The 27,174-nt window shown below is 44.0% G+C and overlaps 1 protein-coding gene across 7 annotated transcripts; it reads right to left on the reverse strand.

Annotated features, from left to right (window-relative positions):
• Positions 1-325: 325 nt before the first annotated feature.
• ZNF667 (zinc finger protein 667) lies at positions 326-27,119 on the reverse strand. 7 transcript variants are annotated; one of them, XM_060000091.1, is made up of 7 exons: positions 19,123-19,396; positions 18,854-19,017; positions 15,061-15,105; positions 13,920-14,011; positions 12,332-12,560; positions 10,937-11,029; positions 326-3,160 (listed from the first exon to the last, which is right to left on the reverse strand). In XM_060000091.1, exons 4-7 carry the CDS (start codon positions 13,950-13,952, stop codon positions 1,581-1,583), a joined length of 1,935 nt encoding a protein of 644 aa, XP_059856074.1. In that variant the 5' UTR covers positions 13,953-14,011; positions 15,061-15,105; positions 18,854-19,017; positions 19,123-19,396; the 3' UTR covers positions 326-1,580. The 7 variants fall into 7 exon arrangements, with proteins under 7 accessions (XP_059856074.1, XP_059856079.1, XP_059856076.1 ...); XM_060000096.1 differs by having other exon boundaries at positions 12,332-12,458; positions 19,123-19,394; XM_060000093.1 differs by lacking the exons at positions 15,061-15,105; positions 19,123-19,396 and adding an exon at positions 26,993-27,119.
• Between the last annotated feature and the right edge of the window lie 55 nt (positions 27,120-27,174).

Below are 27,174 nucleotides of genomic sequence, written 5' to 3' on the forward strand. Positions count from 1 at the left end.
AAAGACATGCCCCTCCATGAGCCTTCTCTATGCTGTTTGCTCATCCATTTGCTTGAAGTGTTGATTTTTTACGCTGATCTTGCAGACTGATATGACAAGTTTAAATGGAAAATTGTTCTATTATCCTACATGCATGCTCCGTTCACAAATCCAGTTGTCGTCTTCTCAGCTGTGGTCAAAGTTAGAGGGACCTAATCCATGTGGTCAAACATTTCACAAAGTTGTCTTAGATATAGGTGCTTTCAAAAGTAGCTTTTGCAATAGAAAAACGCACACAGAAGAGTCCAACTGTATATAACCTAATTCCAAAAAAGAATTCTGATTTTATTTCTTACACATTTTGCACAAACTGGAAAGAAGCACTGAAAACTATTACATATATGGTGAACAGCTGACATGAAAGAGCCTGGCACATAAATGCAGGGTTTTTCCCATGTATTAGTTTAGGTTGCCATAACAAAATACCATAGACTGGGTGATGTAAACAAAATTTATTTCTCACAGTTTGGGAGGCTGAAAGTCTGAGATCAGGATGCCACAAGGTTGGATACTGGTGAGGCCTAGTTTCTCGGCTTGCAGATAGCCACCTTCTTGCTGTGTCCTCACATGGCAGAGGTCTCTGGTGTCTCTTCTTTAAAAACATTAATCTTCTTATGAGGGCCCCACCCTCATGACCTCATCTAACCCTTATTATCTCCCAAAGGCCTCAATTCCAAATACAATCACATTGGGGTTAGGGTTTTAACAAACGAATTTTGGGAGGACACATTCAGTCCATGACATCCCATTCTCCACCAATCACTTGTACACCAGTGTTTTCACATGAAAATACCAATGTTTATTCATATAAATATAAATTCATTTTCAAACAAAACAATAACAAATGATTTCTCCTTGTTCTGAAGTTCCTCATTCTTCAATACATCCTGTTTTTTTTTCCTCATTAGCTTATCCCAGGCTTGTTAGATTTTTCACACCATTAAGATCATATGTCTTCATATCCATAGAGACAGTATGGTAATGACTCTATTGCTTCACACAATTATGAGTGCTATCTTTACTCAATCTTCTTTATTCTCAACCAGAAGTTTCTGCCAGCTGAAAATGGCACCCTGGTTTGTGAAGAAATCCCTTCTGTGTGATACTTCTAGTTCTAAGGGACAAACTCAAACTCTTTCTTCATGTGACCTTAAATCAGGCTCACAGCTCCATCCAGAAAAATGGATTTACAATTCACTTTGTTGTACATAACCAATGAAATAGCTTTAAAATTACATTGGAAATGAAGTACCAGTTATTTTTATCAAATGAAGAATGCTCTTCATTAAAAATGACTGATCCAATCATCTGAGCTTGCTATTTTGAAACAAAGACCTATGATAAAGTCACTGCCTCAGTTGATTTCAAATACTCAGGTCAAAATCACCAATGACTTTTGCTCTTTGGGTTTCAAAGTGGGACACACCATCAAACTGTCCCATTTTTACACAATTTATGTTATAGACAAATGCATCTTCCCATGCCTGTGTCTCTGCTACTTTGCTAGCCTCCCTCTTAGCTTTTACATATTTAAAACAATCTTAAGCCTTTTCCTCAGAATGTGTATTCTGATGTCGAATCAAGGATGAGCTCCGACTATATGCCTTCCCACATTTACTGCACTCATAGGGTTTCTCTGAAGAATGACTTCTCTGATGCCGAATAAGATCTGAGCCACTGCTAAATGCCTTCCCACATTCGTTACATTCATAGGGTTTCTCTCCAGTATGACTTCTTTCATGTAGAATAAGGGATGTACGCTGGCTAAAGGCCTTCCCACACGTTTTGCATGTATATGGTTTCTCTCCAGTGTGAATTCTTTCATGTTGGGCGAGGTGTGCACTCTGACTGAAGGCCTTCCCACACTGATCACATTCATAGGGTCTATCTTCAGTATGAATTCTCTTATGTCGAGTAAGAGATATTCGGTGACTGAAGGCTTTCCCACATTCCTCACATTGATAGGGTTTTTCTCCAGTATGGATTCTCTGATGTTCAATAAGAAATGATTGGCGGCCAAAAACTTTACTACATTTATTGCATTTGAAAGGTTTCTCTTCAGAATGAATGTTTTGATGTATTTTAAGGTTGGCAATTCCAGAAAACATCTTCCCGCATTCCTTACATTCAAACAGTTTCTTTTTCTTTGTATGAACTTTCTGATGTTGAATAAGGGATGAATGCCGGTTGCAGACCTTGTCACATTTATTACATCTGTATAGTTTCTCTCTATTATGAATTCTTACATGTAGAGTAAAGGTTGAAAGCCGCATGAAGATCTTCTCACATTTATCACATTTGTAGGGTTTCTTTGAAGCGTGAATTCTTTGATGAAGCATAATGGATGAAATCCTATTAAAGAATTTCCCACATTTTCTGCATTTATAAGGATTCTCTACATGGTGACTTTGCTGCTGTAAACTCTGACTTAAGGCCTTCTCACTTTCATGGGTTTTCTCTCCAGTATGAATTCTTTTATGTATAACAAGGACTGATTTCTTACTGAAGCCTCTCCCACATTCATTACATTTATGTATTTTCTTTCCATTGTGAATTTTCTTATGAAGTAAAAAAGACGACATTCGAATGAAGGCTTTCTCACATTTTCTGCACTGGTAGACATTTTGGACAAGGTGGATTTTCTGATGTATACTGAGAGATTGGCATTGACTCAAGGCCTTCCCACAGTCAAAGATTTCCTTTTCATCGTGACTTCTCCCATGTAAAATAAGGGTTGTTCTTTGAATGAAGCTTTCCCCACATTTATCACATTCATAGATTTTCCTTCCATTGTGAATTTTCTGATGAAGAATAAGGGATGAGATCTGTCTGAAAGCTTTTCTACAATTACTGCATTCATAAGGCTTCTCTCTAGTATGAGAGTTCTGATGAAGTTTAAGAGATAAGCTTTGACTAAAGAATTTCCCACAGTCGTTACATTTTAGAGATTTCTTCTTTGAATGCACTTTCTTGGGTTTTATTAGGACTGAATTTTTCTTGCAGCTTCTCTTTCCTGTGGGAACTTTTTGTGGTGTAGAAACTGCTTTCTGATAGATGCTTTGCCCAGATTTGTTGCACTGATATGGAGATAACTTCTTGGTCTCACATTTAGATCCTAAGTCTGAAAGACATCAAGAAATTCAATTTGTTTTCCTGTGCTAGAAAAATAAAGCTATTTGCAATCATTATCATAATAACGATGATAATCAGAATAACTTTTTAGTGTCTCATTATGGTTTTAACACAGTAAGGGCTTTATAGAAACACTTCATAACTGAAATTCAGGGAAGCGCAATTGGAAATGAATAAATAAAGGTTTTATTTAGAGAATAAATGTATACCATATACCACATTAAACTCCATACATTGTTCAGCAGATGAATGTAGTTTTATTATAGGAAATGTCCAGAAAAGGCAGAAGGTAAAATACAGACAGAAGGTAAATTACTGGTTGCCTGTGGCTGAAGGTGGGAATGGGGATTATCTGTAAATGGTCATGAGGGATCTTACTGAGGTGACAAAACTGTTCTAAAACTGGTTTATGGAGATGGTGGCACAACTTGGTAAATTTAGCAAAAACTACTGAATTATACACTTAATATGGATGAATTTTACAGTATGTGGCTCAATAAAGTTGTAAATTTTTAAAATGTATTCTTAAAATCGAATATTAAAAAAAACCAAACTGGACTTCTGGCTTCTGGCTCCTCATGTAAAAGTTTGGAAGTCACCATTTTGCCCTACAACTCTTCTTAGATCCATTATAGAGGGGAGGGCATGGGGCAAACCACTTCCTCCAAGACTGGAGAGACAAACTGAAGCTTACTGGAGCAGAGGCTCACAAGCATAACCACCATGGGAACCTGTGCTGGGGCAGGAAAACCTAAACTATAATTAATGAATTGTTGGAGGCTCAGTGCCAACAACTCTGAGAGTTAAAAACTCCAGGGGGACCTAGTCAAAGCAGCCCACACAATATGGCAAGATTTACCTTTACGAGTTTGATCAGATTCTCACGTTAAATATAGGAGAAAAATTATCTTGGGCTGCCTCCAGGGGGTGGGGAAAAGGAATCATTTTGAAATATGCCAGATCAGTCTGTTCCTCTTAACCAGGCCTGCCCTCAGGGGACACTAGGTAGGTAACCAGAGCCTATCAGGCTGAGGTATTATCAGAGCTTAATTGACCTGGGGAAGGAAAATATCCAACTCCACCTGGCTGTAGCCAGCTTGTCCCACCTAACGTGGGAGGGAAAAACAGAATCACTTGTGATGTTCACAATCCAGAGAAGTCTCACTAAAAGACTGAAAACCTAATCATAGGACTAAAGACTTCTTCCCTCCCCCACCTCACCATCACATCACTAAAGGCCTATTTAGAGCAGTTCCTTTTAAATGGTATATCATGGCTAGCTATCAAGAAAAAATTAGAAGATATACCAAAAGGCAAAAAACACAACTTGAAGAGACAAAGCAAGCATCAAAACCAGATTCAAATATGGCAGGGATGTTTGACTTATCAGGTCAGAAATTTTAAACAAGTATGTTTAATATGCTAAGGGCTCTAGTGGATAAAGTATACAGCATATTAGAAGAGATGGGCAATGTAAGCAGAAAGATGGAAATCCTAAGGAAGAAACAAAATGAAATGTTAAGAGATCAAAACCACTGTAGCAGAAATGAAGAATGACTTTGATGGGCTTTTTGGTAGATTTAACACAGCTGAGGAAAGATTCTGCAAGTTAAAGAATTTATCAATAAAATCCTCAAAACCTGGAAAGCAAAGAGAACAAAGACTGAAACAACAGAACAAAATATCCAAAGACTGGAACAATTACAAAAGAAATAACATATCTGTAATAGAAATACCAGAGGAGAAGAAAGAGAAAAAAGAATAATGACTGAAAACTTCCCCAGATTAATGTCAGACACTAAATTACATATCTAAGCTGCTCAAAGAACACGAAACAGGATAAATGTTAGGAAACCTATACCTAGGCATATAATTTTCTTTTTAGGCATATCATTTTTAAACTGCAGAGTATCAAAGAAAAAATCCTGAAAGAAGCCAGAGGGGAAAAAAGATCCCACCTATAGAGGAACAAAGATTAGATTTACATTCTACTTCTCAGAAACCATGCAAGCAAGAAGAGAGTGGCATGAAATATTTAAATTACTGAGAAAAAAAACCCACCAATCTAATATTCTGTACCTTGTGAAAACTTCCTGCAAAAGTGAAAGAGAAAGACTTTCTCAAATAAACAAGTATTGTGAGAACTTGTTGCCAGTACACGTGCCTTGCAAGAAGTGTTAAAGAGGTCCTTTGGAGAGAAGGAAAATAATGTAGGTCAGAAACTCGGATCTACATAGAGAAAGGAAGAGCACTGAAGAAGGAATAAATGAAGGCCTTTTATTATTTTTGATTAGTCTAACAGATAACAGTTTATTCAAAATAATAATAGCAACAATGTATTTGATTACATATGCTTATATATTTATCTTATGTGTGTGTATGCTAATGTATACTTATATATATAAGTGAAGTAAATGATAGCAATGATAGAGGGGATGGGAGGAAGGAGTTAGCATTATTTTATTATAAGGTACTCATGCTATCCACAAAGTGGTAACAGTGTTATTTAAAAGTGGACATGGATTAACTGTAAATGTGTACTGTAAGCTCTAGGGCAACCACTAAAAAGAGTTTAAAAAGTAAAAAAAAAAAAAAAGTATAAAAAAGAAAGTATGCTACGGATAGAAAATGGAAGCATATGAAATGTTCATTTAAAATCACAAAAGGCAGAAAAGAGTGGAAGACGAAAACAGGAACAAAAAATAAAAGTAACAAATAGAAAACAGTAACAAAATGGTAGATATAAATTCAACTACATCAATAATCACTTTAAATGTCAATGGTCTAAATGTATCAATTAAAAGAGATTTTTCAGGGTGCATAAAAAACATGACCCACCTGTATGCTGTCTATAAGAAACCCACTTTAGATATGAAGACACATATGGATTAAGAGTAAATGAATGGAGAAAAGTAGACCATGCTGACACTTATCAAAAGACAACAGAAGTAGCTATATTAATTCTAGATAGAGCAGGCTTAAAAACATGGAAAGTTATCATGGATAAAGAGGGATATTACATAATGATAAAGGGGTCAATTCTTCAGGAAGACATAACAATTCTTAACATGTATGTACCTAACAACAGAGCATCAAACTACATGAGACAAAAACTGATAGAACCACAAGGAGAAATAGATGAATCCACTATCACAGTTGGAGACTTCAACACCCTCCTCTCATAAATGGACATATCCAGCAGGCAGAAAATCAGTAAGGACATAATGGAACTCAACCACACCATCATTCAACTGGATATAATTGACACCTATAGAGTATTTCATCCAACAGCAGAATTAACATTATTCTCAAGCTCACATGGACCATGCACCAAGACAGACCATATTCTGGGCCATAAAACACACCTTAACAAGTTTAAAAGAATAGAAATCATAGTGTCTGCTTTCAAACCACAATGGAATTAAACTGGATATCACTAACAAAAAGATGACTCGAAAATCCCCAAATACGTGGAGATTATACAGCACACTTCTAAATAACACATGGGTCAAAGAAGAAATCTCAAGAGAAATTTTAAAATACTTTGAACTAAATGAAAATGGAAACACAACTTATCAAAATGTGTGGGATGCACTGAAAGTAGTGCTTAGAGGGAAATTTATAGCACTGGATGCATATAATAGAAAAGAACAAAAACCTAAAGTCAAAAATTTAAGTTTCCCCCTTAGGAAACTAGAAAAAGAGCAAATTAAATCCAAAGTAAGCAGAAAAAAAAATTAGAGCAAATCATTGAAAATGAAAACAGGAAATCAATAGAGAAATACAATGAAATAAAAAGATGGTTCTTTGAAAATCAGTAAAATTGGTAAGTCTCTAGATAGACTGAGAGAGAGAAGACACAAATTAATATCAGAAATCAAAGAGGGGACTTCACTACATATTTCATGGAAATTAAAAATATAATAAAAGAAAACTGAACAATTCTATGCCCACAAATCTGATAATCTAGATGAAACTGATCAATTCCTTAAAAGACATAATTTGCCAAAACTCACACAAGAAAAAGATGATGTGAATAGGCATATATCTATTTAAAAAACTGAAACAGTAATTAATAAACTTCAAAAACAAAGTACGAGGCCCATTATGTGTTCACTAGTGAATCCTACCAAACATTTAAGGAAGAAATCATTCCAATTCTCCATAATCTCTTTCAGAAGACAGAAGCAGAGAGAATACTTACTCATTGTATAAGGCCATCATTACCTTAATGCCAAAACCAGAGACATCACAACAAAGTAAAACTACAGACCAATATCCCTGGATAAATACTGATGCAAAAATCCTAAACAAAATACTAGCAAACCAGATTCAACAACATATTAAAAGGATCATACACATGAGCCAGTGGGATTTATACCTGGAATGCCAGGATAGTTTAATACGGGAAAATAAATGTAGTCTATCACATTAACAAATTAAAGGATAAAAACCACACGATCATCTCAACTGATGCAGAAAAAGCTTTTGACAAAACTTAACATGATAAAAACACTCAAAAAAATATGAATAGAAGGAACTACCTCACTGTTTGAACCAATCAATGAATTCAGTAAAGTGGCAGGATACAAAATCAACACCCGAAAATCAGTTGTATTTCTATACACTAACCATGACCACTCCGTAAAGGAAACTGAGAAAACAATCCTATTTATTATAGCATCAAAAAGGATAAAATATTTAGGAACAAGTTTAACTAAAGAGATGAAAGACTTGTACACTGAAAGCTACAAACATTGCTAAAAGAAATCAAAAGATATAAATAAATGGAAAGACATCCTGTGCTTGTGGATTGGAAGACTTAATATTGTAAAACTGTCCATACCACTCAAAGTTATCTACAGATTCAATGCAATCCCTATCAAAATCTCAATAACATCTTTTTCAAGAAATAGAAAAAAGTCCTAAAATTCATATGGAATCTCAAGGGACCCTGAACAGACAAAACAATCTTGCAAGAGAGGAATGAAGTAGGAAGGCTCAGACTTCCTGATAATTAAGATGGTGTGGTAGTAGCATAAAGATAGATATGTAGGGCTTCCCTGGTGGCGCAGTGGTTGGGAGTCCGCCTGCCGATGCAGGGGACGCGGGTTCGTGCCCCGGTCCGGGAGGATCCCACATGCCGCGGAGCGGCTGGGCCCGTGAGCCATGGCCGCTGAGCCTGTGCGTCCGGAGCCTGTGCTCCGCAGCGGGAGAGGCCACAACAGTGAGAGGCCCGCGTACAGCAAAAAAAAAAAAAAAAAAAAGATAGATATGTAGACCAAAGGAAGAGAATAGAGAGCCCAGAAACAAACTCTTGCAAATCTGGTCAAATGATTTTCAACAAGGGTGCCAAGACTATACAATGGGGAAAGAACAGTTTCTTCCACGAACGGTGTTGGGAAAACTGGGTATCTACATGCAAAAGAATGAACTTGGACCCCTACCATACACCATATACAAAAATTAACTCAAAATAAATTAAAGGGGCTTCCCTGGTGGCGCAGTGGTTGGGAGTCCGCCTGCCGATGCAGGGTACACGGGTTCGTGCCCCGGTCTGGGAGGATCCCACATGCCGTGGAGCGGCTGGGCCCGTGAGCCATGGCCGCTGGGCCTGCGCGTCCGGAGCCTGTGCTCCGCAGCGGGAGAGGCCGCAGCGGTGAGAGGCCCGCGTACAGCAAAAAAAAAAAAAAAAAAAAAAAAAAAAATTAAAGACCTAAGTGTAAAACCTAAAACTATTAAACTTCTAGAAGAAAACATAGGGGAAAAGCTTCAGGACATTGGATTTGGCACTGATTTCTTAGATATGGCATCAAAAGCACATGCTACAAAATGAAAAAACAGATGAGACTACTTCAAACTTAACTTTTGCATGTCAAATAAAACGACAGGGAAAAGGCAACCTATGGGTATTGTAAATCATATATCTGATAAGGGATTAACATGCAAAATATATAAAGAACTCCTACAATTTAAAAACAAAGGACAAATAACCCTGTTAAAAAATGGGCAAAGGACTTGAACAGACATTTCTCCAAGACAGACAAATGGCCAATAAACACATAAAAAGATCCTCAACATCACTAATCATCAGGGAAATGCAAATTGAACCCACAATATCACCTCACACCATAAGGATGGCCACTATCAAAAAAACCAGAGGACTTCCCTGGTAGTCCAGTGGTTAAGACACCATGCTCCCAATGCAGGGGGGCCCAATTCAATCCCTGGTCAGGGAACTAGATCCCACATGCCTTAACCAAGAGCCTGCATGCCGCACTAAAAGAGTCTGCATGCCGCAACTAAAGAACCCACATGCCGCAACTAAAAAGAACCCACATGCCACAGTAAGACCAGCGTGCTGCAACGAAGATCCCACAAGTGGCAACGAAGATCCCAGGTGCCACAACTAAGACCCGGCGCAGCCAAATAAATAAACATTTTTAAAAAATAATAACAAGTGCTAGTGAGCATGAGCAGAAGTTGGAATCCTTGTGTACTGTTGGTGGAAATGAAAAATCGTGCAGCCACTGTGGAAAATGGTATGGAGGTTACTCAGAAAATTAAAAACATAACTACCATATGATCCACCAATCCTACCTCTGGGTACATACCCAAAGGAATTAAAATCAGGATCTCGAAGAGATATCTGTACTCCCATGTTCATTGCAGCATGATTCACAATAGCTAAGAGGGGAAGCAACCCAAATGACTATTGACAGATGAATGGATAAAGAATATGTGGTATATACATACAATGGAGTATTATATAGCCTTAAAAAAGAAGAAAATCCTGTCACATACTACAACATGGATGAAACCTTGATGACATTATGCTAAGCAGAAAAAAGCCAGTCACAAAAAGTCAAATACTGCATGATTCCATTAATATGAAGTACCCATAGTAGTCAAAATCATACTAAGGGCTCAATGGAGGGGTGGGAAGAACTAGTATTTAGTGGATACAGAGTTTCAGTATTGCAAATTAAAGTTCTAGATAACTCTTGGTCAACAATGTGAATATACTTAACAGTACATTTAAAAATGGTTAAGATGGTAAATTTAATGTTATGTGCTTTTTACCACAAATAATAAACTCATAAATCTATAAAAACAAACAAAAAAACACAAAAAAATTTTAAAAACCCATAACTTGACCAACCAAAGAGGAATCTATGAGAAAAGGGAATGAGTTCTTGAAAAGCAGTCAAAATAAACAGTTATGGAAAAGATTTTTAGTTTTTTTTTTAAGGATTGAAGAAAATGATGCAAGTTTGATCATTTGAAATGCTATCATTAGAGAAATCAGGACACACTTTCTCTGAAGGGAAATATGAAAGCCGAGGCAGGGGACTGGATAGGTGGGGATGAGGCTGTTGAAAGCTGAGCTTCTGGGACCGGAAGCTGGGGTTCAAACTCCAACTCTGCTGCCACTTCCTAGCTGGGTGACCTTGGGCAAGTCACCGAACCTCTCTGGCCCTCAGCTTCCTCATCTATAAAATAGGAATAATAATAGTACCTACCTTATAGGGTTGTTGGGAGGAACCTGTACTTAAAAGAGTACCTAATAAGGAGCTTGTTAAATGTTGGTTATTCTCCCTCTTGGGGCTCATACTGAAGAGGCTTGCGTTTTCTGCACAAGCCTGGGGCCTCTGAGGTGGAGAAAGTGGCTCTCAACTATTATCTTAAAGATGTTGCCCTCTCATGATGGAGGGCACCTTTACACAGAATGCCAGCTTCTAAGCCTTGGTTCTCTGTCACTCACCCAAGCCCCGGCGTCTTTTCACTGGCTCCACCATCCAGGGTGCTTTCCCTTTTTCCAATAAGGTGATCACATTTGGCCTCCGAAAGGAAAGTCCTGCACACAGGAAAACACTGGAACTGAGCATGATGTGGGCACCACAGCTGTCAGAGCCAAGCTTTGTGTCAACAAAAATGGGGTTTATTAGTGCAAGAGGAGCATGGAGGATGTAAAGGATAGGTGGAGAATAAGAAGGATGAAAGTTCAGTCATAGCCAGCAGAGTTATTCATTTCTAACTCTACAAAGCCAACTATTTTCATGAAAAGTTGGACCAGAAACTCCTGAGGCTGGTTATTCAGCTATTGCCTTTCTGCTCCCAAGCCCACCGTTCTCTGATCTGCTGTAATCCACACTTCTATGCCAGGTGCTCCGTGTCAGCATCTACCAATAGGGGTACTGCTGGTTTCAATCTATGCTTTTCTTTTTTTCCCTGCACTTCCAGAACTAGCCTCATCTTGCCCCCTCAGGAGGATAAACCAGGCAGTGCACCCCTCTCCTTCAGAAGTCTGAGTCCCTTCCTCAGAGTCCTAAAAACTCTCAACTCTTTCCTCTGTCCTCCCAGCCCTAGGATGGTGGCTGTGTCCTGCAGTTACCATCTGTGTCTAATATTCACCTTTCAATAGTACCTGTTAAGTCAATACTTTAAATTTTTTCTCTTAAAAACAAGCCAGGTGTCCTCAAAAGATTACATATATAGTTACCATATGACCAGCATATACCACTCCTAGGTATATACCCAAGAGAAATGAAAATATGCATCCACACGAAAATTTGTATGTGAACATTCACAGCAGCATATTCGTAACAGCCACACAGTGGAAACAAGCCAAATGCCCACCAACTGGTGAATGGATAAACAAAATGTGGAATATTATTTCGCCATAAAAAGGAATGAGGTATTGATACACACTACCATGTAGATGAACATCAAAAATATTACCTTAAGTGAACGACACCAGACACAAAGGACAACATATTTGATTTCATGTTTATGGAATGCCAAGAACAGGCAAATTCATAGAGACAGAAAGTGGATTAGTGTTTGCCTAATCTGGCGGGATTAGTGGGCAGGGGGAAATAAAAAGTGATTGATGATGGGTATAGGCTTTCTTTTGGGGATAATGAAAATGTTCTAAAATTGACTAGGGTAATGGATGCACAATTCTGTAAATACATTAAAAAGATCACTGAATTGCATACTGCAAATGGGTGAATTGTATAATATGTAAATTATACCTAAATAAAGCCATTAAAACAACAACAAAAAAACTGGAGTGGCTTCTGTTTTCTTGACTAGACTGATTGATTCATGTCCCACGATGAGCCAGCTGTGGATTATGGGGGCAGGAGAGCCTTACCGAGAGAAACCAAGTTCTGGTAGTTTTCCAACATGACATCTTCATACAGATCCTTCTGAATGGGGCTCAGCCATTCCCACTCCTCCTGGGAGAAGTAGATGGCCAAATCCCCAAATGTGACTGGTGCCTGAAATGGAAAATCACACGTCCTTTCACTGTGGGCTTGTGCTTCCACATGGCTGAGAAAACGTTGGACTTCCAAACACGGGAGATACATGGTGCCAGGATTCTATTAAGGAAACATTTGCGGTTCTGAGATCAAAAGGGGCAGGTGTACTAAAACACAATGCAACATGATAAAGATTTTGTTGCATAAAAAGCATATCAACTTGGATTTATGGGGCATTGACAAAGACAAGGCATTTTTCTAAGTACTCTGCATGTACTGGCTCATGTTAGCCAGTGACTGAGGCCCAGAGACATGAGGTGACTTACTGAAGATCTAATAGCTTGTAAATGAAGGAGCTGGGGTTCAATTTGGGCAGTCTGGCTGCTGATTCATGTCCCTAACCACATGTGTCTGCGTTATACGTGGCAAAAGTTTATTTGCAGATGTAATCAAGGTTACTAATCAGTTGACCTTAAAATAGGGAGAGTAGCCTGGATTATCCAGGTGGACCCAATGTCATCACAGGAGCCCCGAAGAGCAAAGAATTTTCTCTAGCTGGTGGAACAGGAGAGCAGAAAGGGAAGTCTAGGAGATGTGAAGGATGAATGGGATGTGACCTGTTGCTGCTGGTTTGAAGATGGGATGAAGGGAGCCACATGAAATGCAGGAGGGGGATCTAATTTTGCCAATAACCAATGAGTTCAGAAGAGGACCCTGAGCTTCAGATGAGACCACAGCTGCTGACACCTTGATTTCACCCTTGTGAGACCCAAAGCAGAGGATCCAGCTAAGCCAAGCTGTATCTGAACTCCAGCCCACAAACTGTGTGATAATAAATGTGTGCTGTTTTGAATGGCCAAGTTTGTGGCAATAGGGAATGAATACACATAACTTAGAGGGCAAAAGTGTCTATTATGAGAAACTACACTGAAGAGGCTTATTGTAGAAAATCACTTCATCATCTAGTCTTGAAACATGCTCATTTCAGGAGGCTGACTCACTGGCCTGGCTCCAACTAACTCAACCTGAATACAAGGTTATGAGGAGTCTCTTAGAGAGATGTCCTCCTTGTAAAAATGGGGTGTACATGTAAAAACAAAGCAACATCAAGAGATTAACTCTGGAGTACAGCATCCAATCCTCCTCTGCCCCAGCAGGTCCCACCTGGGTACTCATGTCCACCTCGAGAAATCATGGTGGCTCTGGTCTTCTCTCTGGGGAGAGTATTCCTCCCAGCACAGGCAGAGACCCTGGAGATGCTGAATGAATAGGTGAATGGTCACGTGCACACTGAGAAAAAAGGAGAGGGGGGACGCTGAGTGGCCCTTCTCATGCTCCCACACCCGGTGGTGGTGATGGAAGGAAGCCAGGGACTATGTCTTGGCTGGGTCTCTGTGGGATAGGATGTTCCCATGGAAGGAAAGCAAATGGTTTCTTACACGATGGAACTTTCCCAAAGGACGAGGAACCACTACTTACCTTGGACTTGGATTTCCCACGTGCAGCAGGCATCCTTTCCTCCCCCTTGAGGGTTTCAATTTGGAGAGGGGCAGAGTGCTGAGAAGGTGGGGCTGGGAGAGAAGAGAAGTCATGAGTCGACTGGGCCTTCTGGGTGGTCCCAGGGTCTCTAGGATAAGAATCCCCTGGCCCCACACCCTGGTCACACACACGTGCACAGACATGCACATTGTGGGAGGTCACAACATCTTCTGAAGCATTCCTGCCCCTTCTCAGGATCAGGGAGGGACCACGGCCAACACTATCTGTTCTTAAGATCACAGGAGGCTCCAGATCAGGAGGCAAATGAGACAGGCAGACACCTGTTCTTCCATCTGACAAGGAATTGTGGAGTGCTCATCAGGTGCCAGGCACTGTCCCCAGTGCTGGGGAGAGAGCAGAGTTAGAGCAGAGAGGTACTGGCTCCCAAGTACCTTACATTCCAGCAGGGAAGACAGGTCCAGATAGAACACAGTGTTAAAAAAAAAAAAAAAAATAGAACACAGTGTTAGCTGAGATCACTGCTATGCAGGAAAAAAAGGACCCGAGCAGGGGATGGAGTGACGGGGTGGCAGGGAAAGGCCTCTCAGAGGAGGCAACATTGAGCCGAAGTGTGACTGCAGTGTGAGCCACCTGGGCACTGGGAGAAGGGCATTCTGGGTAGACGTACAACAGGTGCAAGGGCCCTGCGGCAGGCACATGCTTGCATGTGAAGGGAAGTGCGAAGGCGGGTGAGCTGACGCAGAATGAGCAAGACGGGGAGTGGTGGACTAGGAGGTGTGTGAGGGCAGGAGGGGCCAGATCATGAAGGGGTGAGGAGCAGTTTGGAATTCATCCCAAGCGCAATAAGGCATCATGGGGGGTTGGTGGCTGAGCAGAGGAATGATGTGGCTGACCTAACATTTAACAAAATTTTTCTCGGTGGCTATGTGGCAAATAAACTGGGTGTGTGTGGTGGGGGAGGGGCGAGGGGGAAGCAACAGCTGGAGAAGGGACTCATTAGATAGGTATGCAGAAATCTAGAAGGGTAATCTCAATGGTGTGCATTAGTGGGAGAGGAAGAGGTGAGACGTCAAGCATCACCTCCACAGGAGGCCCTCTATCACCCTGAGTCACTCTATACCTGTGCTGCCCAACACATGCCAGCAGCCACGTGAGACGTGGAGTTCTGGAAATAAGAAAATGTTTAATTTTATTTCAATTTGTTTATTATTAAAACCATAATAAATGATAAATACTAAAATCACTGAATTAAAATTTATTATTAATCTAAAATTAAGAATTGATCCTTAATTCAGTTACTGTAAACTTTTAAGTATGTTTGGAACAACTTGGGTGTGTGAATCTACTTTTCCAATGGTAAATTTTATGAAATTTAAATACAGATCAATTAAGTGTCTGGATTGAGGTGCACTATACACGTAGAAGACACACCTGACTTTAAAGACTCAGTTAAAAAAGAAAAAAAGAATGTAAAAAAATCTCACTGGTAATTGTTTATATTGATTACGAATTAAAACGGTAATATTTCAGATATACTGTATTGAGTTAAACAAAATGTATTATTAAAATTAACTTTAATAATTAATTTGTTTACTTTTTTCAATATGGCTTCTGGAAAATTTAAAATTCTGCCTTGCATTATGTTTCTACAGGACAGCACTGCTTCATAGTATACAGTCTATGCCATTCTACTGCTCCATTTTCTGTGCAGTACCCCCGGCTTCCTGAAAAGGGCTTGTTTATGCAGGTACCATCTCCCCCATGTGACTTGGGCTCTATGAGAGCAGACACCTTAACTGTTTTGTTCACTCTCTCCTCCCATGTGTGAGACCACGCCCTGTGCAAAGCGGTGCTCAATAAAAATTATTGACTGACTTAATAACCAGTTCAAAATGCTTCCTGGCATGCTGAAAGTGGGGTGGAGTGCAACCATTTTATGTTGAAACCACAGCACAGAGAACAGTTCTAACAGCAGTCATTCCAAGCCCTCTTGTCTTTGGAAAAGGGCAGGGTCTAAAAAAGGCCAAAATGGGGACTTCGCAGATATGACGAAATGAAGGATGCTGAGGTGGGGAGATGATCCTGGATCATCCAGGTGGGCTCAATGTGGTCATAAGGCCCTTACGAGAGGGAGGCAGGAGGTCAGAGACAGAGAAGATGATGGAAGCAGAGTCAGAGAGAAAAAGGTCTGGATACACTGTGCCACCAGTTTTGAAGATGCAGGAAGGGAATGCAGGTGGCATCTAGAAGCTGTAAAGGGCAAGGTCACACATTCTCCCCAGAGTCTCCAGAATGAACATGGCCCTGCCTAAACCATTTCAGACATCTGACCTTCAGAACCGTAGGAGAATGAAGGTGTGTTGGAAGCCACTAAGTTGGTGGTAATTTGTCACCAAAGCAATGGGAAACAAATACAGTGACCCTTCCATTTGTTCCTTCCCATTCATGTGCCCTATAAGTAGGCTTTTCTTCTCTTTTGTCAATGACCTGGTGCTAAAAAAAAATGCATGATTCAGAGGAATCTCAGGGTTGCGCTAAGGCCAGATGAAAGGGGCTGGTTGGAGATCACTGAGGTTAGCCTATGAGGTCACTCCAACAGGGCAGAAAGGAGCCATGGGACACCAGCCCTGCCTAACTCAGACTCACAGGTCCAGAAGGAGCTTGGAGCCCTGCCCTGTCTTCACCTGGGTTACAGGGAGCGGCTGGGTGGCCTGGCGTGTGTTAAACACCTCACTCTGAAGTTGGACCACCTGGGCTTGATGACTATTTTTATTAGCTGTGTTACCTTGGGCAAATTACTTAGCCTCTCTGTGCCAGTTTCCTCCCCTGTTAAACGGGGACAACACAGAACTACTTCTGGAGTTGTGAGGATTAGGTAAGAGCCTACATGTAGTATCTGGCCTTATTTTCCCTCCCATGAGCTATGAATTCAGGTCTTACAATTCTCCCCTTCCTCACACTGGCCTCCTTGCCAATCCCTGAACGAGCTGCCACAGTCCTGCCTCAGGACCCCGCCTGCAATGCTCTTTCCCCTGTCTCAGTTCCTCACTCCCTTCAATCTTTGTTCTAACCTCACCTTATCTGTGAGGCTCACCCTAACCATTGTATTTATTACTGCAACCTACCCCTGACCCGCCTATCCATCACCCCCCACCTCTCCCTTTCCCAGTTCTGACTTCTCTTTTCTCCACAGTTCTCCTCGCTAACACACTATGTGATTTGCTTCTGGTGCTTACAGTCTGTCCCAACCACTTGAGCATAAGCCCCATGTGCCCTGGACCAGGAGCTGGCACGTGGAAGGGGCTGGCTAACTATTCGCTACGTGAGTGACTAAATGGCCCAGTAGTAAATACTTTCTTTACCATCACTTCTTCAAAGAGCCCTCCCTGGCCCACTGAGCTGGGGTAGGGGCCTCTTGAACATGCAGTAGGTGCCACTTCATTACGTGGGAAACTAATTCTATTGTTACTACATCTGCCTTTGCCTTCACCTCCTGTTCTCCACTGCACGCTGTGAGTTGACCACCATTCCTGTGTGTATCTGTGTGACCTTGGGCAAGACACTGAACCTTACTGGGTCTTTACCTTGATCCTTTATGTCTGCAAAAGGAAGGTGAAGGGCTGCTGCTGTGAGGAGCAGACAAGACAATTATCATGGTAGCTGTATTTATCATTATTGTTGTTATTAGTGTGGCATGTGGCCAGTGCTGTGGGCTGTGAGTCTTCTGTTCTGAACAGTCTACTGTCCTTCTGTTCACATGCTCTGGGGAAGCCCTCAGGTGTGTGCATGTTAAATGTGCTCAACCCCTGGTGACAACAATGTCCTCCAGTTAATAATAAGTATGAGATAATAAGGACCTACTGTACAGCACAGGGAACTCTACTCAATACTCTGTAATGACCTATATGGGAAAATAATCTGAAAAAGAGTGGATATATGTATATGTATAACTGATTCACTTTGCTGTACACCTGAAACTATCACAACATTGTAAATCAACTATACCCCAATAAAAATTTAAAAATCAATAAAAGTAGTAAGTATGAGACTGAGAGCTGTACTGGATATTTATATGCATTATATGATTTCACCTTTAGAGCAAACTGACCACATGGGTTCCAGTTTCCATTCTGAGGATGAAAGAGGGAAGAAGACCTGCCCAACGTCTCAGAGCTTTAAGTGATGAAGCCTGGATTTAAGCCCCATCCACATGCAGCACAGTCTGTCCTCTTGGAGCAGGATAAGGGTCTACATGGCAAATACTCGCACTGTCTTCTCTGGCAGGGTTCGGGAGGTGTCAATGTGGCACCGCAGTTACGAGATATGTACCTCTGTTATATCAGAGTGCCACAGCACTAGGGGAGCTTTGGAGCAGAGCACACTAAGGTTGATGAGTTGTGGCTCAGTGACAAACCGAGTGGCCTGGCCTTCAATTCTGACTGTGCTGAGCAAGGCTTCCCTTGTGTAGAAAATGGTGACAAAGAATCCTGGATGCCTGAATTCTCTCTGTATTCAAACTTGGGACAGTGATGTGCTGGGTAATTTGCAGTGTCTGCCAATTTCCACGGTGTACATACTCCCACCAGGGCCCACTGTAATATATCAAACTGATGTCACTGAATATGGAACTGGGGAGAGGTGTGCAAAATGGGTTCATGTGAGGCAGGGCAAGCCAGCTCCAGCACTTCACTGACACGTGGCGTCTGAGAACTTCTGACTAATGTCCCTGCACAGTAGAGGAGGGTTAATGGCTAGCTCTGTGGCCTGAGAATACCCCAATGCAGCTGCCCCATAACATAAAACCCTTGAAATCTTCTGTTTTGTTCTGAAACATCCATATAACTTTCTGCATCCTACATCATGATAAATCTGAGTCTGTGTGTTAATATAAAATCATGTTTTAAATCATTTACCAGATTCTTCTCTTCTGATTCCTCAAGTAAAATGGATTGCTCCAGGAAGTGGCAACGCATCCATCCTGTGGTTTCTCATGGCTGTTTGCCCTTGACACACACCCCAAGTTGAAGGAGCACGATTCTTGTCCACAAAATAATTTTCTCCAAGGGACTCAGCACTGCTGGGGAGGAAAGAACAGCAGTTTGATATTAGATAATTCTGGATTCAAAGCTCGCTTCTGCCAATTATTGGCTGTGGGAGAACCACACAAAGCCTGTTTGCTCACCTGTGCAATGGGGTAAACAAAACCTGCTTCACCCTTAGCTGTTAAAAGTTTACATGAGATATCTTCAGCAACAGCCACACGGTTATTTCTTGCCTTTCTTTTCCTTTTTAATTCAGTATACACCACGCATCATCAAGGAAGCCTGACACTAAGAGGGCCGAAGTAAGAATTCTCACACAGTGCTGGTTGGAGAGAAATTAACAGTATCTTTTTTTTTTTTTGCGGTACGCGGGCCTCTCACTGTTGTGGCCTCTCCCGTTGCGGAGCACAGGCTCTGGATGCGCAGGCTCAGCGGCCATGGCTCACGGGCCCAGCTGCTCCGCGGCATGTGGGATCTTCCCGGACCAGAGCACGAACCCGCGTCCCCTGCATCGGCAGGCGGACTCTCAACCATGGCGCCACCAGGGAAGCCCAACAATATCTTTAAGGCTGAAGGTGCACATACCCTTTAACCCAGTAACCTCATTTCTGGTATTTGTCTTCAGACGTTCTCGTATGTGTGTAAAATGACAGGGTTTGTAGGAAGAGGCAGTACAGTCCTACAGTGAAGGGCATCCATCTGGAGCCAGGCTGTCTGGGTTCAGCTTCCAACTCTGCCACCCACTACCTGTGTGACCTCAGACATGCTCCCTGTCCTCTTTGGGCCTGAGCTTCCTCAACAGTCAAATGAGGCAAATAACAATGATGACTCCACAGGGCTGTGGTGAAAATTAAATGAATGAAAACATGTAACACACTTAGAGCAGTGCCAGTGCTAAACAAATGTTAGTTTCTTTATTATCATTATGTTACTGAGGCCAATCTCACAGTGCTCACCCTACGACAGGCCAGTAAATCGAGAGACGAGTTGTTGGGGCAAGGAACAGTGACTTTATTCGGAAAGCCAGCAGACGTAGATGATGATGACTCACGTCCCAAAGAATCATCTTTCCTGAGTTAGAATTCAAGATTTTTTTATACTAAAAGGGAGGGAAAAAAGTCAAACATTTCTGAGGGGATGTGTTAATTTCTTCCTTCCTGCAGTCATTCACAGGTGGGTTTGGTCAGGATGTTTCCTATGGGCTAAACAAAGGTATTTTAGCTTAATGCTCATTACCTGGGAGGCAGGGTTTCCCAGAGAAACCCATTATGTGTAGTTCAAGCTTATAAGCAACCTCCCTTTAGTGATTAACTTGTAATAGAACACAAAGGTTCTGGGACTTCCCTGGCAGTCCAGTGGTTAGGACTCTGCACTTCCACTGCAAGGGGCACAGGTTCGACCCCTGGTCGGGGGAACTAAGATGCCACATGCCTCACAGTGCAGCCAAAAAAAACAAAAAAAAAAGAATACAAAGGTTCTTCCCTATTACAATTACTACTCCTATCAAGAGATTGGAAACAACTGCCCATCAATAAGAAAATCAGTGAATGTTACACGCACATATGGGACACCGTGTAGTTCTTAAAAGGAACAAGGCAGCACTACCTCAGAGGTTCTTTACTGGGGGCAATTTTGCCCCCAGGGGACACTTGCAACGCCTGGGACATCTATGGTTGTCCCAACTTGGGGGTGGGAGGTGTTCCTGGGATCTAATGGGTCGAGGCCAGGGATACTTCTAAACATCCTATAATGCACAGGACAGCACCCAGAGCAAAGGACAATCTGGTCCAAAGTGTCAACTGTGCTGAGGTTGAGAAATCTGCTCTATATGTACTGTGTGAAATGATCTCCAAGATATGGTGTAATGAGGAGAATAAAGATATAGAGAAAATGCTTAGAAAAAACAAAATACAGGATACGAATACATGAGTTTGAAAAGGTACAGACAAGTTCTGGAAGGGAAATAAAGAAGTTGGTAGCAGCGATTGTCCCTGAAGAAGGGAACTGGGTCACTAGGCTTGGAAACTCAAAACTCACTTTTCCCCATCTATCTACGCTTTGGCGTTCTGTATCATATATATAATTACCTTTTCAAAACACCATCACCACCACAAATAAAGAGGCTGGATCCCACACCACGTCAGGGCAGCGCTGTAAACCTGGCCTCTCTTCCAGAGTCCCATACCTTAGGGTGGGAAGGGGCTTTGCAATTTAGCACAAGGCTAAATTCCTGCTCCTAAGGTAGGGATGGCTAGAACCTGGATGAGAACAAGCTTAAAGAGTTACTGGAGGGACTTCCCTGGTGGCACAATGGTTAGGAATCCGCCTGCCAGTGCAGGGGACACGGGTTTGTGCCCTGGTCCGGGAGGATCCCACATGCCGTGGAGCAACTGGGCCCGTGTGCCACAACTGCTGAGCCTGCGCTCTAGAGCCCGCTGCTACAGCTGCTGAGGTCCTCACACCTGGAGCCCGGTACTCCACAACAGGAGAGGCCACAGCGATGAGGGGCCCGTGCACCACAAGGAAGAGTGGCCCCCGATCGCCGCAGCTAGAGAAAGCCCGCGTGCAGCAACGAAGACCCAATGCAGCCAAAAAATAATAATAATAAATAAATTAAAATAAAGAGTTACTGGACAGTGGCCATGCCTCCCCTTGGGGCACAGCACCCCTGTGATCCTGGGGGCCTGTGCTGGGTGTTGAATTGGGGTGGGACCTGACATAACTGAAAGCCAGCCATTAATGCACCCACACATTGCTTCCGTTCAGCCAGAGTTTGTTTTTGCTATACCACCTATCTAGTATTTTAAGATCACCTCTATCCTGAACTTGCCAGCCCCAGAGGCCGGGGATATAGAAAGGTACTTTCTCCAAAGACCCAAGCCCAGCTATAGCAGAAAACATAAGCTTTGCATCTGAATGCCAGACCTGCCCTTGCTCTGCTGGCACAGGTACAGATTTGATTTCCTCACTTGTAGGATGGGGCTAGGAATGTCCCTATTGCAGGGAAGTGCAGCTGTAGGGACTGCCTTTGATAAGATACTGAAAGCACTCAGAATTAATTTCTTTCATTCTGAGAAGCCCCAGAGAAGCCCACAAACTCTCACAGCTGTAGCTCTCAACCCTGTTTGTACACAGGAATCTCTTGGGAGCTTTTTAATAAATACTGATGGCTGGGCCCCTTGCCAGAACCATTAAGTCAGAATCTCTGGGGATGGAGTCCAGGCATGTCTTATTTTTATCTTTTAAGATTTCTAAATTCTATGCAAGGCCATAGTTTAGAACTACTGCTCCAGTCTCCAAGCCTCAGTCGCGGGCTGGAGATCTGACCTCTCCCTGTTAAGAGTCCAGACCTCAGCACTGGGGAGGAGAAAAGCCAAATCCTTAGATTCCCTGATCAAAGGATTCCAAGGAGTCACTGATGGTGGCCATTCTTGGCTTTGGAGTTGACTGAGATGCCCATGGGAAGCCTGGGTGTCGACACTGAAAACAGCACCCACAGTCACCCTGTAATCCCTTCACCCTGCTTTCCTTTTCAAAATAATTACTGCCACCTGTTATAAATTTAATTTCATCTCTCTACTAAATGCAAGCTCCAATGAGTAGAAACCTGGTCCATCCTGACTAGCAAGGTGCTTGGCCCATGGCAGGCATCTGACTGCTCAATGAATGAGTGCCTCTCAGAGCCTACCCATGTTGCAGGCTTTGGACACCCTTTCTTCTCATCTCAGAAACATTATCCCTTTATCACCTCTCTCATCCAGCCCCCTTGCTCTCCTCCCCACCCTCACGCCCTGAAAATGTTCATGGTGTGCCCTCATCATGGTCCTGTACACCAGTGGTTCTCAACTGGGGTGATTTTGTTCTCCAGGGGATACCAGGCTGTGTCTGGAGACACTTCTGCTTGTTAAAATTGGGGCAGCAGGGGTATGCTACTGGCATCTGGGGAGTAGAAAACAGGAATAATTCTAAACATCCGAAAATATATAGGACAGCTCTCCCCCATCTCTCAATTATCTGCCCCAAAGCATCCAAAGTGCCAAGGCTGGGGCTTCCCTGGTGGCGCAGTGGTTAAGAATCTGCCTGCCAATGCAGGGGACACGGGTTCGAGCCCTGATCCGGGAAGGTCCCACACGCCGCGGAGCAACTAAGCCTGTGCGCCACAACTACTGAGCCTGCGCTCTAGAGCCCGTGCGCCACAACTACTGAAGCCCATGAGCCACAACTACTGAAAGCCCGCGCGCTTAGAGCCCGTGCTCCGCAACGAGAAGCCACTGCAATGAAAAGCCCGCTTACCACAACAAACAGAAGCCCCAGCTCGCCGCAACTAGAGAAAGTCCACGCACAGCAACGAAGACCCAACGCAGCCAAAGATAAATAAATAAATAAATAAATAATTTATTTTAAAAAAAACAAAGTGCCAAGCCTGAGAAACCCTGCTCTAGACACGGAGATGTCTCTAGATCGCTGTGTTATCAGGAGATACTCCTCCTCAGTCCCTGCCACTGGGTCTTGACCAGTGGGCTTCTCAGAATGAAAGAAATTAACTCTGAGTGCTTGCGTCTTGACACCACAGGCTCCCTAGGGATATCTCCATAAAGGAAGACCCTCTGTTCGTGCCCTCCTAGGACCCCGACTAGAAAATTCTGAACCTAAGCTCAATTTAGCCTTTAGGATTACTTTATCTCTTAACCTGCAACTTTTTCTCTGAGGCTCCACTTCTTGCTTTTCTTCCTGTGGGTTTGATTCTCTGGGTGTGGAATCCTTGGGGTTATTAGGTTAATAATAAAGCAATTAGCATTTATTCGTTGCTTACTTGTGTCAGGCACTGTTCTACTTAACGCTCACCACAGGCCTAAGATTGGTACTATTATTATCCCCATTTTGCAGGTGAAACTGAGGGTCAGAAATTTAAGTGACCTCTCCCAAAGTCACACAACTACTGAGTGATGGAACCAGAAGTCCCAGAGTCCCCCAAGCTACACTGGTTAGGAAGCAGACACACAACCATACGCAGCCTCAGGTCCCAGAGACCAGGACAGACACTGCCCTCCCTTCAAATGCACTAATGCAATAACAGACAACAAGGAGCAGCTGGGCTACTGGGGCACCGCTTCTCAGCTAGAAGAGGTCAGATCCCCAGCTCTGAGAAGCATTGCTCAATCTCAAGTTCAGAGATGCAAATTTCTCCAGCGTTCACCACCGCGCTTCTACCTCTGCAAGGGGACAACGAAAAACGACCACCAGCACTCCAACAAACACCCAGCACCTACACAGGGCCTGGTGAGTGCCAAGCTCGGCACGGAGTATTTCACTACGTTACGCCATTTATATAATTTTCCCAAAACTGACGCGGGTGTTGTTATCCTGTTTTACCGAGAAAGAAAGCCTCCCACAACAGCACACATACTTCCTTGCCAGGAGCCTGCACGCCCGTAAAGCCGCTCAGAGTCCTCCCCACAAGGATCCTCCTTCCACGCTTACAGGGAGAGATACACCTCGACAGCGCAGTCGCACACTGCCACACACTCACAACCGCAAAGCCACTGAAGCGCAGTCATACAGTCACCCGGTCAAATCACGCAGCCACTCCAGACGGCGATAAACGGCCACCTACATCAGTCGGTCTCACACACACACACACACACACACACACACACACGAACGCGCTTCAACAACACAAATTCTCACAGCCACACTTACATACCCACTCCCGGCCCCCCTCCCACAGGCGCAGTCACCTCTTCCTCACATAAACACCACAGACCTTGCGGTGAAATACGAACATGGTCCTGAGGCACGCCCCCGTCACCACACGGCTGGCTCCATCACAGACACACGCAGAAACGCCACAACCCGCTCTCCTCTCACAACACAGCGACGCCACCACACGCTTCAAACACAGTCCCTCACCTCACACTCCGTCACCACACAACCAGACAAAACCCCACAGGCGGTCACGGGCGGAAAATTCCAGGCAGCCGTGGGCACACACCCACAGCCACACTCAACCTGTCCTCCAGGGTCGCGTCCCGGCGACGCCCACCCCGGCAGCTGCGCAGGCAAGGCGCGCTCCCCGCGCTCCCCGCGCCTGCGTACTCTCCTCCGCGGCCCTCGGCCGGCACTGGCTGGACCCGCCCCCTCACGCGCGAGACACGTCGGCGAGCCGCGGCCCCGCCCCTAGGCGTCCACGAGAGCGCGAGGCCCCGCCCCTAAATAAAGCCACGCGGTGCGCAGGCGCTTACTCACCTCTCCCGGGACCTTTCCACAGGCACAGACCTGAGGCCCCAACCCACTTACAGGCAGGCATACGCAGGCGCGCTCGCGCACTCAGAGCCGCTCTTGGGGTCATCGCCGCTCGCGTGCCCGCCCGAGGCCCCGCCCCTACACCAGCCCTCGGAACACGCTGCGCCGCGCGCACGCGCAAGGGCCGCCTAGCGCTTCCCAGGGCCCCACTTGTTGCTGTCCTTATAAAATCACGTAGATGTTTTCGGGTGCTGAGACCCTTCCTTGATCCCTTCAACCAAACCCAGCCTCCCCAGCATCCACACCTACACGTTCCCGTCCGGGGGCTTCTAGCCCCAACACCCTCCCCTTTGCCCCTGGAGCTCAGAGGGGTTTGGGGAGCCAGGCTCACCCACGGACCGTAACGCACGCGCTCGCGCATGCGCACTGCGAGCTCAGGCTGCACTTCCCAGAAGCCTCCGGGACGTGGCGCCGTTCAGGACGGCCACTCCCGGATCGTGAGGTTGAGGGATCCAGGCCCGCACTGGCTCCGATCTGTCCGGCCCGGACACGAATGGACCCAGGAGAGGAGCGAAGGGATGTTGCTCCAGACCAGGGGTGGGATATCGCTTGCGCCTTCTCTGAACGAACAGCCCCAGAGTCCTTTGCGCGGCGCCTTTCCAGGCCCCAGACTACATCTCCCAGGAGCCCCTGCGACTCGTTTCCGCTTCGTGTAGTGACGCGGCTGCGCGTCGGCCGGGCGGGGACGCGAGCGACCTCCTGTGGCGGTGCGTGAGGTGACCGCGAGTCTGTGAGAGAAGACGGGAGGTGTGAGCCCGCCCCTGAGGTCTGGGCTTGCGGGTCCCGGGTGGTCATTGTGCATTTATGTGTGTGAGGCCCAGGTTGTGTTATTGTGTGTATGTGTGAGGATGAACCTTTGTGAACGCGTGTGACAGGATTTTTGTGGTTGTGTACCCTTGTGTTTTGCGTGTGTGAGAAACCCAGTTTTTGTGGTTGTGTACGTGTGTGTGTAAATTCACTTTGAATGTGTGTGCTCGTGCACCTCGATGTGTCATGTATGGCTGTTTTTGCGCAATGCAGAGCTGAGCAGTTGCCACAGAAATTGGCCCACAAAGCTTAAAATACCGACTCTGTAGATCCCATTTTTTGTGGTTGTGTAGTTGTCTGTGGACCCGCAGATAGTGAATGTGTGTAGAAGCTACCATTTCTGGAAGTGTGCGTTTGTACAAGTATGCGTGTGGCCCACTTTTTGTGGTTGTGTATGAGCGTATGGGAAACCAGTGTGTGTGTGTAGTGATCCAGCTTTGCGTTTTTAGAGGTGTGTGTGTATGTATAATTCTGATTTCAATTCCGGTGTGTGGATTTTTTTCCCCCCACCATCAAGCAATTTTCTGAAAGCAGCTGGGAGTCCTAACAATTCAACTCAACTCTGACACTGTCTAGCTGGTGATAGAGGCAGATTCCCATAGGTTAATTAAAGGCTGGGTCCCCAAGATGCCCCCACCCCCCACAGGTGCCAGTCACAAGTCCAGGTATCGAGTGCTCTGACTGACCCTCTATAGATCGGAGGTTCCAATGACTGCCCCCCGCCTCCTTGGGTTTGATTAGTTTGCTAGAGCAACTCACAGAACTGAGAAATGTTCACTTACTTTACTTACTAGATCACCCACCAATTTTTATAAAAGGATATAACTCGGGAGTGGAAAGATGGAAGAGATACATAGGGCAAGATATGTGTGGGAAGGGGCACGGAGCTTCCATGCTTACCGCTCTTCCAGTGTGTCCACGTGTTCCACCAACCCGGAAGCTCTCTGAACTGCGTCCTTTTGAGTTTTTGTGGAGGCTTCATTACTTAGGCATGATTGCTTAAATCATTGGCCGTTAGTGATTGAACTCAGTCTCTAGGCCCTCTTTCCTCCCTGGAGGTCTAGGGGTGGAACTGAACGTTC

Source organism: Delphinus delphis, chromosome 20 (assembly GCF_949987515.2).
Source record: "Delphinus delphis chromosome 20, mDelDel1.2, whole genome shotgun sequence".
NCBI lineage: Eukaryota > Metazoa > Chordata > Mammalia > Artiodactyla > Delphinidae > Delphinus > Delphinus delphis.

What these genes read in the sequence shown, in the direction of transcription:
- ZNF667 (XM_060000093.1), bottom strand. Translation starts at nt 13,952, where the DNA reads ATGCCTGCTGCACGTGGGAAATCCAAGTCCAAG. An exon ending in GTGGGAAATCCAAGTCCAAG is followed by an intron (nt 12,561 to 13,919) that starts GTAAGTAGTGGT and finishes TTTCCTTAATAG; the next exon opens with AATCCTGGCACCATGTATCT. An exon ending in CCAGAACTTGGTTTCTCTCG is followed by an intron (nt 11,030 to 12,331) that starts GTAAGGCTCTCC and finishes TCCTGTGTGCAG; the next exon opens with GACTTTCCTTTCGGAGGCCA.